This window comes from Urocampus carinirostris, chromosome 12, assembly GCF_059441175.1.
Source record: "Urocampus carinirostris isolate Australia breed hairy pipefish chromosome 12, RoL_Ucar_1.0, whole genome shotgun sequence".
In the NCBI taxonomy this organism is placed as follows: Eukaryota; Metazoa; Chordata; class Actinopteri; order Syngnathiformes; family Syngnathidae; genus Urocampus; species Urocampus carinirostris.
The window spans coordinates 38,020,403-38,036,368 of NC_142360.1; the positions used below are offsets into that span (position 1 = coordinate 38,020,403).

General features: G+C 41.8%; 1 protein-coding gene across 1 annotated transcript in view; it reads left to right on the forward strand.

Annotated features, from left to right (window-relative positions):
• Positions 1–15,966, forward strand: part of tm6sf2b (transmembrane 6 superfamily member 2b) — a 43,715-nt gene that overhangs the window by 14,667 nt on the left and 13,082 nt on the right. The window contains exons 4-6 of the mRNA XM_088350412.1: positions 3,525–3,628; positions 14,113–14,210; positions 14,275–14,378. Of these exons, the coding sequence (XP_088206538.1) occupies positions 3,525–3,628; positions 14,113–14,210; positions 14,275–14,378 (306 nt within the window). The remainder of the gene's footprint in view (positions 1–3,524; positions 3,629–14,112; positions 14,211–14,274; positions 14,379–15,966) is intronic.

Genomic DNA, 15,966 nt, shown 5'->3' on the forward strand with positions numbered 1-15,966 from the left:
ACATGTTTTTGAGTTTTTCCTTGCCCTCATGTAGGTTTTAGATCAGGGGATGGTGTCATAATAGTTTGTAGTTTTTGCAGCCTTTTGAGACTCCTTGTGATTAAGAGCGTCACAAATAAACATGACTTGACTTCATTTGACATGTTTTTGAGTTTTTCCTTGCCCTCATGTAGGTTTTAGATCAGGGGATGGTGTCATAATAGTTTGTAGTTTTTGCAGCCTTTTGAGACTCCTTGTGATTAAGGGCGTCACAAATAAACATGACTTGACTTCATTTGACATGTTTTTGAGTTTTTCCTTGCCCTCATGTAGGTTTTAGATCAGGGGATGGTGTCATAATAGTTTGTAGTTTTTGCAGCCTTTTGAGACTCCTTGTGATTAAGGGCGTCACAAATAAACATGACTTGACTTCATTTGACATGTTTTTGAGTTTTTCCTTGCCCTCATGTAGGTTTTAGATCAGGGGATGGTGTCATAATAGTTTGTAGTTTTTGCAGCCTTTTGAGACTCCTTGTGATTAAGAGCGTCACAAATAAACATGACTTGACTTCATTTGACATGTTTTTGAGTTTTTCCTTGCCCTCATGTAGGTTTTAGATCAGGGGATGTATCATCATAGTCTGTGCAGCCCTTTGAGACTCCTTGAGATGAATGGTCCAACAAATAAACATGACTTGACTTGTTTTTGAGTTTTTCCTTGCCCTCGTGTAGGTTTTAGATCAGGCTTTGCAATCGTACATGAGTCAATTCATTCAAAAGTGAAAAATCATTTTGCATCGCCGGAAACTCAGCAAAATGTAACTTGATGTCAAGTTTTGGACATGTTTGATCATGACTTAGTTGCCACACTTGGGATTGCCGTTGCTCACTGTTGTTTCAAGCGTTGCTCACCGACTTTGTGTGAACGCTCAGACCCGTAAGGAAAATTACAGGGAACATTGGTCATGAGTGTGGTGAGAGTCACCACCCGACGCAAACAAAGCTAATGCTAACAAGGAATGTAACGTCGTCACATGCATTCAGTTACTCCCCAAGCTATCATAATACATTCACAATACAGTTCTTGAAACAAGTCCAGGCACCGATACGGTCCGCCATCGGCTTGCCCCTCGAACCTTCAGCGGATTGATTAAGTCCCGTTATGAATCAAAAGCCAGCTTCGGCGAGCAAAACACACGAGTGTTCTGCGGCTAGCAGGAATCAAAAAAGAAATGCTGCAAAATTTAACGAGGTAGAAACGGCGCACCGCGAGGGTCAGCTCTGCAATCCGATGCTTTTATGATGATTGAGCGCTTATAGAACGCCGAGGGTTGGCACCCTTTCCTTGAACGTTTCTCTATCTGTGCTCATTATCCGTACTTGTTTCCGCTTTTGGACGGGTCGTATTCAGGGTGGGCTGCTGCGATGTGTTGCATTTCATCTACCAAAAAAAGCAACATTTTTGCGGGGCCTGTTTACCTGATAAACCTGTAGCGTTGAGTGGATAATAACTCACACTGCTACAAATGTATTCAAGCCCCAGTGTGTAATATTTGACCACTTGATGGCACTGTATTGTCAAACGCGGAGGAAATCCAGTGCCGCAGATCGCAGCGCAGTAGCAAGATGCCAGACAAACATGGCGGCAACTTCTATGTAATATCGATACGAATTTCATATCATTTTTATAAAAATTCAACATCAGTATGATAGTTCATGGATTTTGCAGAGTATTATAGTATTTGTGACAAAATATACGCAGAGAATGAGATATGGCAAAGAGGGAACACTCTTTACTCAGAAATGTTCAAGCAATGTTCCAAGTTCGTTCAAGAAACGTTGGGCTTTATACTGTGCTGAAAACAAGACTGATTATTTTGTACCACTAGGGGGAATAATAATTACACATTACCACTTTAAAGTCAACAAATAATGAATTTTTCTTCCATTCGAAAATTTTGCGTAGTATTTCTATTTTCTCGCCTTTTAACTACATAAGTGGGATGAAATATGTAGTAGAACATCTGTATTATTTTACTATAGTAGAAAAATTAATTTAAAGAAAGAAAATAATGGGGAATCCTATCCCACAAGTATTATTTTTGTATTTTGTAACTTGTTTATCCAGTAGTTTAATTATAGCTAAATCAACTTCATGCTAAATAAATGAATTGTTATCCGATTATTTGACTAATCGTTCTAATAGATAGATAGATAGATAGATAGATAGATAGATACTTTATTCATCCCCGAAGGGAAATTCACTTTTCCAGCAGCATCCCTAAGCTGAGAACAATCGAAAATAACTGAGAACAATCGAAAATAACACGGGAGCTGCTGGAGTGGCTGCCATTCGTGACGGCGCCGGAGAAACGATTCAATTTGAATCATGTACAAACAAACAAACAATTGAATCATGTACAAGAAACGATTCAATCTGAATCATGTACTAACAAACAAACAATTGAATCATGTACAACAAACAAACAAAATATTTATGTTTCAATAAGTGGAGTGTTAATAAAATGGGGGGAAAATAATACTCAGTGACTCAGTGTTCATTTTACCTGTGAAAAGTGATGGATCCCGGGGACTCGCATGCTCAAAAATCTATGGGTCCTAACAGAGATCTATGGCTCCCCAAAATTTAGTGTTATCCAGGTTGAAATTGTAAATCGGCGACAAATATATAATACAAATCTATATATTCATTCAGTTTTAATCATCACAGTTTATTGGCAATACAAATGAGTTATCACTTCAGATTTTTCAGTTCATATTTTCTTTGTGGTTTGCTGTCTCGTCACAGTTGTAATGCCTTCTCAAGGTCCAATCCATTATCCTCCTCCTCAGAGCGTAACCAGGAATATGATTTAGTCCGTTTTGACAGAAAAGTCAATTTCTTGCTAGGAGTATTCTTTTATTTTCTTTCGTCGAATCGTTCGCTTCAACGCACGTGTTTTCCTTGCCTTCGCGATCTTCCGAAGAATTTCTCCACTGTTTTTTCCTGCCGGAATTATTATCACTTTCTGTATTATGTTTCGACTTATTACTGACACTTAAAAAATTACCAATTTTGTGTTAATTTTTACCTAATACTGTTTTTTAACCTTCACTCGACGACAAGCACCACAACAATGACGTCATCTCGAAGTAACGAGATCTCGTTTGCCGAGAACGACGTGCAGACGAAAGCTCGAACCGCGAGACCAAAACAACAATGGCGGATCTGCCTGACGAAAAGTTTGGAGTGCGGTAAATCTTTGTTAAAAAAAAAAAAAAAAAAGGTAATCGGGTAATAATGACAATTTTGTGTCAAAAAAGTTGCGTCCCGGGGACGCACGTTGACTTGAGACTATGCGTCCCGAGCAAAAATGATGCGTCTAGGACGCAGGGACGCGGTCAAACGAGAACACTGGTGACTAGTCACCTATTAAAATAGTTGTTAGTTGCAGCCCTAATGCAAATGTTTATTTTTCAGACTAGATTTGTCCCTAAAATGTGTCCTTTTTTTTTACAATGCATACGTCTTGAAATTTGTGCAGGCCATACGTGATCCTGGCCATTGGGGTCGCCGTGCTGGTTCTGGTCTTCTTCTTCTATTTCGTAGTCACCCGCGGAAACCCACCTAAAGATCCATTGTTCTTTGGTAAGCACGTTTCGAATGACTCGATTTTCCTAACTATAAGGCGCACCTAAACACCCAGAATTGGCCAGAAGTCTGACTTATAACCCGGAAGACCGGAAAATACAGAGGATACAATTGGGAATGCATAACATGCAGGGTTCGCACACCTCTCAAATTTAGGGAAATCAAGTCATGTTTATTTGTGATGCCCATTATCACAAGAAGTCTCGAAGAGCTGCACACACCACAAACGATTATGACAGCATCCCCTGATCTAAAACCTACATCAAAGCAAGGAAAAACTCAAAGACCTCAAGTCAAGTCATGTTTATTTGATTAAAAATAAACTTGACTTGACCTTAATCACAAGGAGTTTCAAAGGGCTGCACACACCAAAAACTATTATGACACCATCCCCTGATCTAAAACCTACATCAGAACAAGGTAAAACTCAAAAACATGTCAAGTCAAGTCATCTATATTTGTGATGCCCTTAATCACATGAAGTCTCAAAGGGCTGCAGAGACCACACATTATTGCAAACTACAGACTTTTATGACACCATCTCCTGATGTAAAACCTACATGAGGGCAAGGAAAAACTCAAAAAAATAATATCTGCATTAATATAGCGCTTTTCAAGTCAAGACTTCCCAAGCGCTTTACAGTGTGCTTCACATTTCTCAATAGCGGCCGTGCAGCCATGTAAGGCGCTAACATGCTTATTGGCAGGGTTGGGTAGGGTTACTTTAACTTGATTACTTTCAATGACTTTTGGATTACTCCAATACCGAATATGCTAATAAAAGACAAAATAAACTAAATATGAATAAAATTACTAAATTGAGGAGTAACGGAATACATGGAACGGCAAAAATGATGTTGGCAAGCTGTTTGGATTTATTTTTATTTTGTTTCTGTCGCATTTGATCTTAGTTTTGCCGGAGATCAAAGCCAGGAGAGAAAGCTTACCACGTGTTGTGAGTCATCATTTTATTCATATTTAGTTTCCTTTGTCTTTAATTAGCATATTTTGTATTGGAGTAATCCAAAAGTAATTGAAAGTAATCAAGGGAAAGTAACCCTACCCAACCCTGCTTATTGGGGGTACTAGTGGTTCAGTGTCTTACCCAAGGACACTTCGACATGTAACACGGAGGAGCCGGGATTCAAACTGCGATCTCTTGATCCCAAGACGAGCGCTCTACCTCCTGAGCCACTGCCGCCCCATGTTGACTATGTTTTATGTATTGTAACCAAATGCAACATCGACTGTAGCCTGGTCATCCTGAAAGGGCCAATACCTTTTGTGTAGCCCCTTCTCAATCTTTCTTATTTTCTGTCATGGCCAGCATGGTCGCCGTGTCGACCGGCTGGCCCCGCCCCCTGGGCAACAGCTGAAGCAGATCAGCTAATTTGCGTATGTGCTACTCAAGGGTGGGTTGTGAGTTTTGCGGGTGTTGGCTCATTGCATTTTCTGTTTTGCATTTTCTGTCTGCATTTCCCGTTCTGTTTTGCTCTGTCCTGTTTTGTTTGAGTCGGAAGAAACCTGTGTTTGCACGTTTTTAGTTAAAGCCTGTTTGTTCTGTCTTGTCCCTGAGTTTCGGACGACTTTTATTATACTAAATAAAAGTTTTGATCGTCAACGCAATTGAGTTCCCCCTTCCTGCCTCCTGCCTCCGTTCTGGTCCGTCTCGTGACATTTTCCTCATGTTGATGTTTTTGAGTTTTTCCTTGCTTGCATGTCGGTTTCAGATCAGGGGATGGTGTCATTGTGTCCTTTGATGTACTTTGAGACATTTTGTGATGAAGGGCTAGACAAATTAAAAAAATTAAAATATGAAATCCACACGCCTTATAGTCCAGTACACCCTATTGTGCAGAAAATTGAGTATTTTTCTTGCTGATCTTGCAAACGACTGTAGAAGTTAATTGAAGCCTCGGCGGAATTCCATTTTTGTGTGGAAACAACTAATTGGATTGCGCGTGATTTCACCTGATACGCTGAAAGCCGCTTATGTGAGTCTGGCTTCGGCAGCTTAGCGGGACTGTTGCGGGACACGGATGACCCCGACTTGCAGGGAATTTACAAGCCAACACAATGGTAATAAGACTGAACAGTACCACCAAAATAAAAGCAACATACAAGTGTTACTACACAGGTGTCAAACAGGCGGTCCGCGGGCCAAATAAGACCCGCTAAGGCAGGGGTGTCAAACACATTTTAACCCGGGGGCCACACGATGAAACAAACATTCTGTCGGGGGCCGGACTAGTAGATTAAAGAGAAAGAAAAAGAGAGGTGAAGAAATAAGAGAAAGAGGGAGGGAAAAGGAGAGAGGGCGGGACAAAGAGAGAGAGGAAGAGAGTGTGAGAACCAAAAGATAAAAAGTCGTGAGAGAGGGGGAAAAGAAAGGGAGAGGAAGAAAGAAATCCAAAGAGAAATAGAAAGACGGAAGGAGAGAAAAGAGAAAAGAAAGCGTGAAGGGTAGGAAGAGAGAAAGAGAAAAGAAAAAAAGGAAGTATGCCCAAAAGAAGTTAAAAAGAGAGATAAGGAGAAAAAGAGGAACAAAGGAAGAGAAAAAGAGACAGAGAGAGTGAAAGAGACAGAGTGGGAGAGAAGGGGTGGAAAAGAGAGAGAGAGAAAAAAAAATACAAATACAGTGTCTTTGTTCGAGGTACCTTTCTTTGGCAACATCATGTTGACATATTTCAACCTAACCTGCAGCTCGTTTTTCTCTGAGTGTTGTCTTGCGGGCCGGATTCAATCCCTTAGCGGGCCTGATTTGGCCCGCGGGCCGCCTGTTTGACACCTGTGCGCTAAAGGATTGAATCCGATCCGCGAGACAACACTCAGAGAAGCGCAAGAGAAAAAAGAGCTGCCGGTTGAAATATGTCAACTTGAATTTTCCAAAGCCAGGTGTCTCACAAAGACACCTTACTTGTATTTCTCTCTCTCTCTCTCTTTTCCACCCCTTTTCTCCCACTCTCTGTCTCCGTGTCTCTCTTTTTCTCTTCCTTTGTTGCTCTTTGTCTCTTTCTCTCTCTCTGTCTTTTTAACTTCTTTTGCTCTAACTTCATTTTTTCCTTTTCTCTCTTCCTACCCTTTGCGCTTTCTTTTCTCTTTTCTCTCCTTCCGTCTTTCTATTTCTCTTTGGATTTCTTTCTTCCTCTCCCTTTCTTTCCCCCCCTCTCTCACGACTTTTTATCTCTTTTGTTTCTCTTTCTTTGTCCCACCCTCTCTCCTTTCCCCTTCTTCTTTCTCTTATTTCTTTCTCTTTCTTTTTCTTTCTCTTTAATCTACTAGTCCGGCCCCCGACAGAATGTGAAATGAAATGAAATGATCTGCATTTCTATAGCGCTTTTCAAGTCAAGACTTCCCAAAGCGCTTTACAGTGTGCTTCACATTTCCCAATAGCGGCCGTGCAGCCATGTAAGGCGCTAACCTGCTTATTGGGGGTATTAGGGGTTCAGTGTCTTACCCAGGGACACTTCGACATGTCATACGGAGGAGCCGGGAATCGAACCTGCGATCTCTTGATCCCAAGACGAGCTCTCTATCTCCTGAGCAGATAGTTCTATTGTGTGGCCCCCCCGGGTTAAAATGAGTGTGACACCCCTGTGCTACTATATGCCCTAACAATGGTAGACCAAAATATAAAGTCAACGTCAATGGTCTATTTGGAGAAGGGCTGAGTAAATGCTGGCAAGAGATATTAAAATTACCAGGACTGTAAATTCCGCTCTATAAGGTGGACTGAATCATGAAGCGCACCCTCAAAAATAAATAGAATCCTGTGATATATTTTCCATATATAAGACACGCTGGACTATAAGACATTTCAATTAAAATAATTTATTTAATAAAAAAAAGAAAATAAATTAAACTGATGACATCTGGTTTTGCCACTCAAATTTACAGCAACAAACAGTTAACATCTTAACCACAAAAGAGCACTTCCAAAGTGTTTCTCAAAGGCAAAACAGTTACCATAGGCAGTATTATTGCATCGTTACTATGCATTTCCAATTGTATCCCCTATATTTTCTGTGTACAGGATAAAGTGCACCGGATTGGTCACCAAGTACTGCATCTGTCTTTTGTTTCCTTTTAGCAATACACAATTAACATGTTAACCACAAGAGAGCACTCCATGACTACTCTTTATGTTTCACAAAGGCAGAACAGTTACCACATGCAGTATCGTTTTATTTTAACTATTCGTTTCCAATTTTATCCACTCTATTTTCCTTTTGGAAATAGACACGATTCGAATGTGATGTTTGTGCAGCATCGGGCGGAGAGTAGCGGTAATAATGGAGTCGAAGCCGTGACATGTTCTCTGCAGTGATAGGAATCCATTATCCCCATATCGGAGCTGTCTGATGAGCAGCCCAGCTCAAATTTTGGGCCAGGTTAGTATGTTAAGGGGCGGGGGCTGGGTTTCTTTCTCGCTGACATTTTTTTTATTATCTCTGAAATCATTTTTTTTTTTCATATTCTTTTTTTTCACCACTAGAAGGAGCTATATATTGCACAATGTCCCTCTAATGACTACAAATATTTAATTTTGTATATATGATAGTTTTAAAACAAAAACAAAATCACATGACAATACTAAAATAAAATACTTTCGCATCCTACACAAGACAAATGACAAAACCCTAAAAACAAACCACATTCGACCAAACTCCTCAATTTGTCCCTTTTGGAAATAGACACGTTTCGAATGTGATGTTTGTGCAGCATCGGGCGGAGAGTAGCGATAATAATGGAGTCGAAGCCGTGACATGTTCTCTGTAGTGATAGGAATCCATTATCCCCATATCGGAGCTGTCTGATGAGCAGAGATAAACTGGTTTCCCAAGAGGATTACGGGGATGGTTGTGCATCCAAACGTGGATATGCCAGTTTTTGTCTCGCAATCTTGTGTGTCCCCCAAGAAGGACGTCCTACAGGGGTTTTATTGTCTGCTATCTGTACCTATCAGGTCCCAATTTCAATAAGCCTGACCTGATGACTGATGGCGCCCTACTAATCATCAGTGGTGGGCCGTCAGGGCCTGCAAGGTCTTCGCTGCTGGCCTAAAATATCAGAATCATGTGATGTTGATTACATTTTCTCCATCAATACTTATTAAATCATTCCCATTTTTCGGTCAGCTTCTACCTGGTTGTCATTGTTCCCTCTAAGCTGTGCGCGTGCGCAATTGCGCACAAGCAAATCTAGTCAGCGCACAAAAATCAGGGCTCAAAATTATTAATTAAGAAGCGACTTAAGTCAAAGTTACAGTGCATGAAGGTAAAAATACACGGGTTCCCCTGACTTTGTGTCCTAAATGCGGTATTTTGAAGTCGAAGTAGAACGAAGTTGAGTAAAGTTAGTAGAGTATGTCGAGAACCGGCTTCTTCGGCTCGGCTCACTAAAAGGAACCGGCTCTTTCGGGTCCTAAATAGCTCTTCAGGTTGTTTTTGCTTCTTTCATCCCAACATGACCAAATATGATGTAAAATTATGCACAAAATGACTTAAAGGAAGGGGGGAATAGAACAAAAAAGAAAAAAAATAGCAAAATGAAAAAGTAGTGAAAAGCTGAGAAAAAAAGAAACAAAAGGAAGAGAAAAAAAGGAGAAATTTAGAAAAAAGACAGAAAAAAAGAAAAGAAAGAAATGTAGGAAATAAAATAAATAGAGAACAAAAAGGAAAAAGTAACAGCTCGAAAAAAATAAACACAATAAGATTTTTTTTAAAGGAATTTTAATAAAGTAGAAAAAAAACACGGAGAAAAAAAAGAAAAAGTTTGTGTTGCATTCAAATCATTTCCAATTCTATCAAGTAAATCTTGTTGCCAACATTGTACTTCCACTAAATAATGTGACTAAGTACAGTTCTGTACCTTGCAACCGACTAATAAGCCCCCAAAAATGTTAATATTATGCGACAAAATATATCAGGAAATAAAAAGAAATGGAAATCTTGTGAAAGAATTGTAAGAACAAACGACGTTTGTAGGCCGTACAACCTTTGCAATAGTACATGAGTCGATTCATTCAAAAGAGAAAAATCATTTTGCGTTGCCGGAAACTCAGCAAAATAGCTGCACAAGGAAATACATCTTTGCGTTGACTTAATGGCGAAAGGTCGGATAAGTCTTTTACAAGCTGGAAAAGGTTTTGTCCGCCACTTTCAGCCTAGAGGGAAGATCTTGAGCCTCAGGTCGGGCCTGTCTTCTCTCTAGCTGACTTTTTCAAATGTATTCATTATCTACCTGTCATTGTTCTTCTTTGTCTTGTTTGACTTAGATTTTGTTACAAAACACAGACTTTACGTCCCCCCTTCTCGCAGTTTGCGTTGCCGACTCCCTAAAGCAGGGGTGTCAAACTCATTTTAACTCGGGGGCCACGCGATAGAACAAACATTCTGTCAAGGGCCGAACTAGTAGATTAAAGAGAAAGACAAAGAGAGAAAAAGAAATAAGAGAAAGAGGGAGGGAAAAGGAGAGAGGGCAGGACAAAGAAAGAGAGAGAGGGGGAGAGCGTGAGAAACAATAGAGATAAAAAGAGAAGTAGTGAGAGAGGAGGAAGGAAAGGGAGTGGAAGAAAGAAATCCAAAAAGAAATAGAAAGACAGAAGGAGAGAAAAGAGAAAAGAAAGTGCAAAGGGTAGGAAGAGAGAAAGGGAAAAGAAAGAATAGGAAAAAAGGAAGTTAGAGCAAAATAAGTTAAAAATACACAGAGAAGGAAAGAGACAAAGAGTAACAAAGGAAGAGAAAAAGAGAGACACAGAGAGTGAAAGAGACAGAGACAGAGACAGAGAGTGGGAGAAAAGGGGTGGAAAAGAGGGAGAGAGGGGGGGAGAGAGAGAGAGAGAGAGAGAGAGAGAGAAATACAAGTACAGTGTCTTTGTGAGAGGCTTTGGCAACATCAAGTTGACATATTTCAACCTGCAGCTTGTTTTTCTCTTGCACTTCTCTGAGTGTTGTCTCGGATTCAATCCCTTAGCGGGCCTGATTTGGCCCGCGGGCCGCCTGTTTGACACCTGTGCCCTAAAGGGACCGCGTTTGGCCGTTGGATCCCGAGAACCGAGTCCTCACAAATAAAATAGGAAATTTCACTTCCAAGCCGATTTGTTCGCAAAGGAAATATATTTTTGTGTTGACTTAATAGCGAAAGGTCAGATAATTCTGAAGCGAGCAAGCCTTTTTTGCGAGCTGGAAAAGGTTTTGTCCACCACTTTCAGCCTAGACATAAAATCTTGAGCCTGAGCCCAAGCTCGACTCAAATTTCAGGTCGGGCCAGGCTTCTCTCTCGCTGACTTTTTAAAATGTATTTATTACCTACCTGTCATTGTTCTTTTTTGTCTCGGTTTATACCGTCTTGTTTGATTTTGTTACAAAACACAGGCTTTACTTAATAATAATAATAATTAATAATAATAATTTCCTTTGTATTGTCATTCTTTGTAACAATGTACACAGAACGAAATGTCGATACACCTGACCCGTTGTAGCGAGTCGATGCAGCCGCAGCCAGAGGGCGCCGCCATTATACCAATTAGGTATGTCTCGGTCGAGGCGCGAACCAGCGACCTCCCAGTCTCAAAGCGGGCACACTACCATCTAGGCTACTGAGCTGGTACTTCTCGCGCAGTTTGCGTTGCCAACTCCATAAAGGGACCGAGAGAACCGAGTCAAGTCGAGTCATTTTTATTTGTGACGCCCTTAATCACAAAGAGTCTCAAAGGGCTGCACAGGTTATTGCACAGACTATTATTTCAGACTATTATTACACCATCCCCTGATCTGGAACCAACATGAGGGCAAGAAAAAACCTCAACATGAGGAAAATGAAGAAACCTCACAAATAATTTTTTCGCAAACGACACATCACAAATTCAGACTGGAGCTGAAGTACCAAGTGTAAATTCCACCGCCCGCAGCAACCTTTGGGATCCTGTATTCAAACTTTTTGGAGGACGGTGCTTTTTAATATTGAATCAATTTGCAGTCCTTCCTGATTTGTCCCTCGCTTTTTCACGAGTGGCGGCGCGCACTTTTTTCGGAAATCGCGTAAAGTGCAAGCCATTTGTCACGTCGCGACATGTTAGGAAATTGCTTTCACGTAAAAGGAAGCGTTAACGCTTATTCTAGGCCCGAGAATGGTTTACTCTTATTGTGAAGGACCGAGAAAAAGAAAGATCTGTTCAAGGTCCTTTCTTTCAACTTATACCGTAGGAGATTAAAGAGGCAGCCTGTGGCCTTTCAGATGAGGCAAGCTCTTCGGGATGTTTTCTTTATCGTCTTCGGGATGCAAAGACGTCTACGATCCCGTCTCGGCTCACATTGGTTTACACATTGTACCTTCATGTCTGATGCCACCTGGCGGTTTACTATGGTACTGCAGCTTCAAATCGAAAACACATTTCGCCAATATAAATGAATATAAATGAATGGGGGTCACAACGATTTACTCATTGTTCCTTCATGTCTGACGATGAATGGGGGTCACAACGATTTACTCATTGTTCCTTCATGTCTGACGCCATCTGGCGGTTTACTATGGTACTGCAGCTTCAAATTGAAAACACATTCCCCCCTCATCAGCCGTACCGCTTATCCTCATTAGGGTCGCGGGGGGGCTGGAGCCCATCCCAGCCATCTCCGGGCAGTGGGCAGGGGACACCCTGAACTGGTTGCCAGCCAATCGCAGGGCACACAGGGACAGACAACGCATTCGCTCATTCACACCTAGGGACAATTTGGACCGACCAATTCACCTGAAATGCATGTTTTTGGAACATGGGAGGAAACCGGAGTGCCCGGAGGAAATCCACGCAAGCACGGGGAGAACATACAAACTCCGCATTGCGCCAATATAAATGAATGGGGCTCACAACGGTTTACACATTGTACCTTCATGTCTGATGCCACCTGGCGGTTTACTATGGTACTGCAGCTTCAAATTAAAAACACATTGCGTCAACATAAATGAATTGGGGTCACAACGGTTTACTCATTGTACCTTCATGTCTGATGCCACCTGGCAGTTTACTATGGTACTGCAGCTTCAAATTGAAAACACATTTCGCCAATATAAATGAATGGGGGTCATAACGGTTTACTTATTGTTCCTTCATGTCAGACGCCACCTGGCGGTTTTCTAGGGTACTGCAGCCTCAAAATAAAAATGCTTTGAGCCTATAAAAATGAATGGGGCACACATTGGTTTACACATTGGACCTTTATGTCTGACGCCACCTGGTGTTTTTCTGGGGTACTGCAGCTTCAAATTAAAAACACATTTCGCCAATATAAATGAATGGGGCTCAGATTGATCAATAAGCAGGTCGGCGCCTTGCATGGCTGCATGGCCGCTATTGGTGTGTGAGTGTGTGTGTGAATGGGTAAGTGTGAAGCACATTGTAAAGCGCTTTGGGAGGTCTTCATTGACTTGAAAAGCGCTATAGAAATGCAGACCATTTACCTATTAAACATTGTACCTTCATGTCTGATGCCACCTGGCGGTTTTCTAGGGTACTGCAGCTTCAAATTAAAAAAAAAAACATTGCGCCAATATAAATGAATGGAGCTCATATTGGTTTACACATTGTCCCTTCAAGTCTGACGCCACCTTGGCGGATTTCTTGGGTACTGCATCAATAAATTGGAAATGAGCTAAGGGCTCGTTTTTTCCCCCCTTACTTTAACAAGAATTGTGCCCCGGGCAGCTGGGATCTGTTCGCCGGTTCCTGGCTTGTGTTTAGGGGCTTGCGGTGTTAGGGGGCTCAGAAAAGATGCGCATAACTTTTGCTCTAATTATTATCAGCTAAGAGTGACTAATTCAAATGATGATTGACACTTTGGGTAGCCAATGAAATCCCGACATGAATGTATTTATATTTACGATGAGCATTCAAATCGGAGCCGAAGATAAACATGTGTAATAGAACTAGAGATCCATTTATACACGTGATTATCGAGTGTGCACAATCATTGACTGACTTATAGAACAGGAAGTCAAACAATTTCAACTCTTTCACAATGTCTAGAAATTGTCCAAAGTGAAATATACAGGTACAGTTGCAAAGGTTCTAGAGCTGTAAAAGGGCCTCTTTTGAAAACGCTTGACACATTTTAAAAAATAAGTGTAAAATACATCCATTCATTCGTTGCACTGCTTATCCTCAGTAGGGTCGCGGGGGTGCTAGAGCCCATCTACAGGCAGTGGGCAAGGGGACACATCAACAGACAACTCACTCGCTCATTCACACCTAGGGACAATTTGGTCCGGCCAATTCACCTGACATGCATGTTTTTGGGAATGTGGGAGAAAACCCAGGCAGGCACAGGGAGAACATGCAAACTCCACACGGGAAGGCTGAGGTCGCTGGACTTGAACCCTGAACCCCTACATTCCATTGCCTTCTATTCCATTTTATCCAATTCTTATAGAATGAAAAAAAAAGGCAAAAGAGAATAACTGGGTCTTACTTTTCACGCCTTTTGCAGTTTTTGCCGAATTTTCCTTCACGTGTGTTATTGATCTGACCAGCGCCTTGGAATACGATGGCGTCATCTCCGGCTTTATGGAGTTCTATCGGAAGACGGTAGGTGTGAATCCAAGACTCAATGATAGATACAGAAAATGCAGAATACTCACCGTACTTTCAGGGGGAGCCTTACCTGGGCACAGCCTACGCCATCATGATGTGCTACTGGGACGGAATAGCTCATTTTATCATGTACCTGCTCATGATAGGAAGAATCGTGGACAGGTGGGTTTCCATACCTGTCGCCCTCCAGGGCTCCATGCCCTTACAAACCGTCGTATTTTCCCTTACAAAATAATCTTACACCATATTTTTTTTTCAAACGTGTTTATTTATGTAGTTTAACATGTCATACAGTGGAACCTGGGTTCTCGACCATAATCGGTTCCAGAACCCCGTTCGAAAACCGATTTGTTCGATCACCGAAATCATTTTTCCTATTAAAAATAATGTAAATCGTTTTAATCCGTTCCAACACCCTGAATGTTTACCTTGAATGTTTAACGTAATCATAAAGCTAACCCAGGCTAATCGTACGTTCGCGTTATCGTAATCTTCCGTACGAAAGATTGCGCTAACATGAACGTGTAAAAATTAAAAAATCAGGTCGTTTACACGTCATTTAGCACCCGGGTCTCCACAAAAAGTGGTGAGCGGTTAAAGGATAAAGAAAAGAATTATGAATAGGATTTCTTACCTTTGTGGTGGTCTGCAGAAGCCATGCTCTATTCCCTCGAAAGAAAGGAAACTCGCACACCTTCTTTATTTTGCTATTATTTCTTTCTTAAATGCAATAGTTGTACGCACTAGTCTTCTTTTTTCACCTGAACAACTTTGCTGCTTGCACCGACCTTCTTCGGAAGCATAATTAGGGGCTAAAACACTCCGTTCACCGATATTAAAAGCGAAAGCTAAAAGGAGTGCGCGCGCACGTCAAAACAGTTCTTCACGAGGGGTGGGGGCAATCTACACCTGTAGCAGACACATTCAAATTCAGACATTTTCAAGGATTTCCAGCACCTGTACAAACCCTGGTTATTGTGCATCAATTTAAGGTTTACAAGTTCAGAACCTGACGGTGTCAAAACCGGAACAGAGTTTTATTGGAAGAAAGAGAAAGGGTTGCTGGACGCAGGAAGCAGGTCGCGCTGAACGCGGAAGTGGGACTTCCCTGGCGAGCGATGGCGGTGTCGGGAACGGAAAAACGGGTCAGTAGCCGGGACAGGAGAGCAAAAACGTGGTCAGGGTCGGAAGCGAGTCGTAAGCCAGGAAAGGAGAGTAGACAAGGTCGGGGACAAAAAAGGTCGAAAGCCAGGACAGGAGAGTAGACGTGGTCAGGATCAAAAACGGGTCGAAGCTGGGTTACAGACAGGAGCAAAAAACAGGTTGGAGTCAGGGTAGAAAAAAAAAAGTCTTTCCCAGTGTAAACTGAGGTTCGCAGACTGACTGACAACAGGGGACAGATATGAGTGGGTTTGAATAGGGACAGGGAGCCAATCAGAGTCCGAGGCAGTTGGCGCCAAAGGAGCAGGAACAAGTGAAGCATATTGGTAACCATGGTAGACTGAAAGTGCATCAAATCCAAACACACCTTGAACTGGTTGCCAGCCAATCGCAGGGCACACAGGGACAGACAACTCGCTCGCTCATTCTCACCTAGGGACAATTTGGACCGGCCAATCCACATGAAATGCATGTCTTTGGAATGTGGGAGGAAACCGCAAGCACGGGGAGAACATGCAAACTCCGCACAGGAGGTTCGATCTCATGACCTCAGAACTGTGCCGCACGCGCGCTAACCACTGCGCCGCCG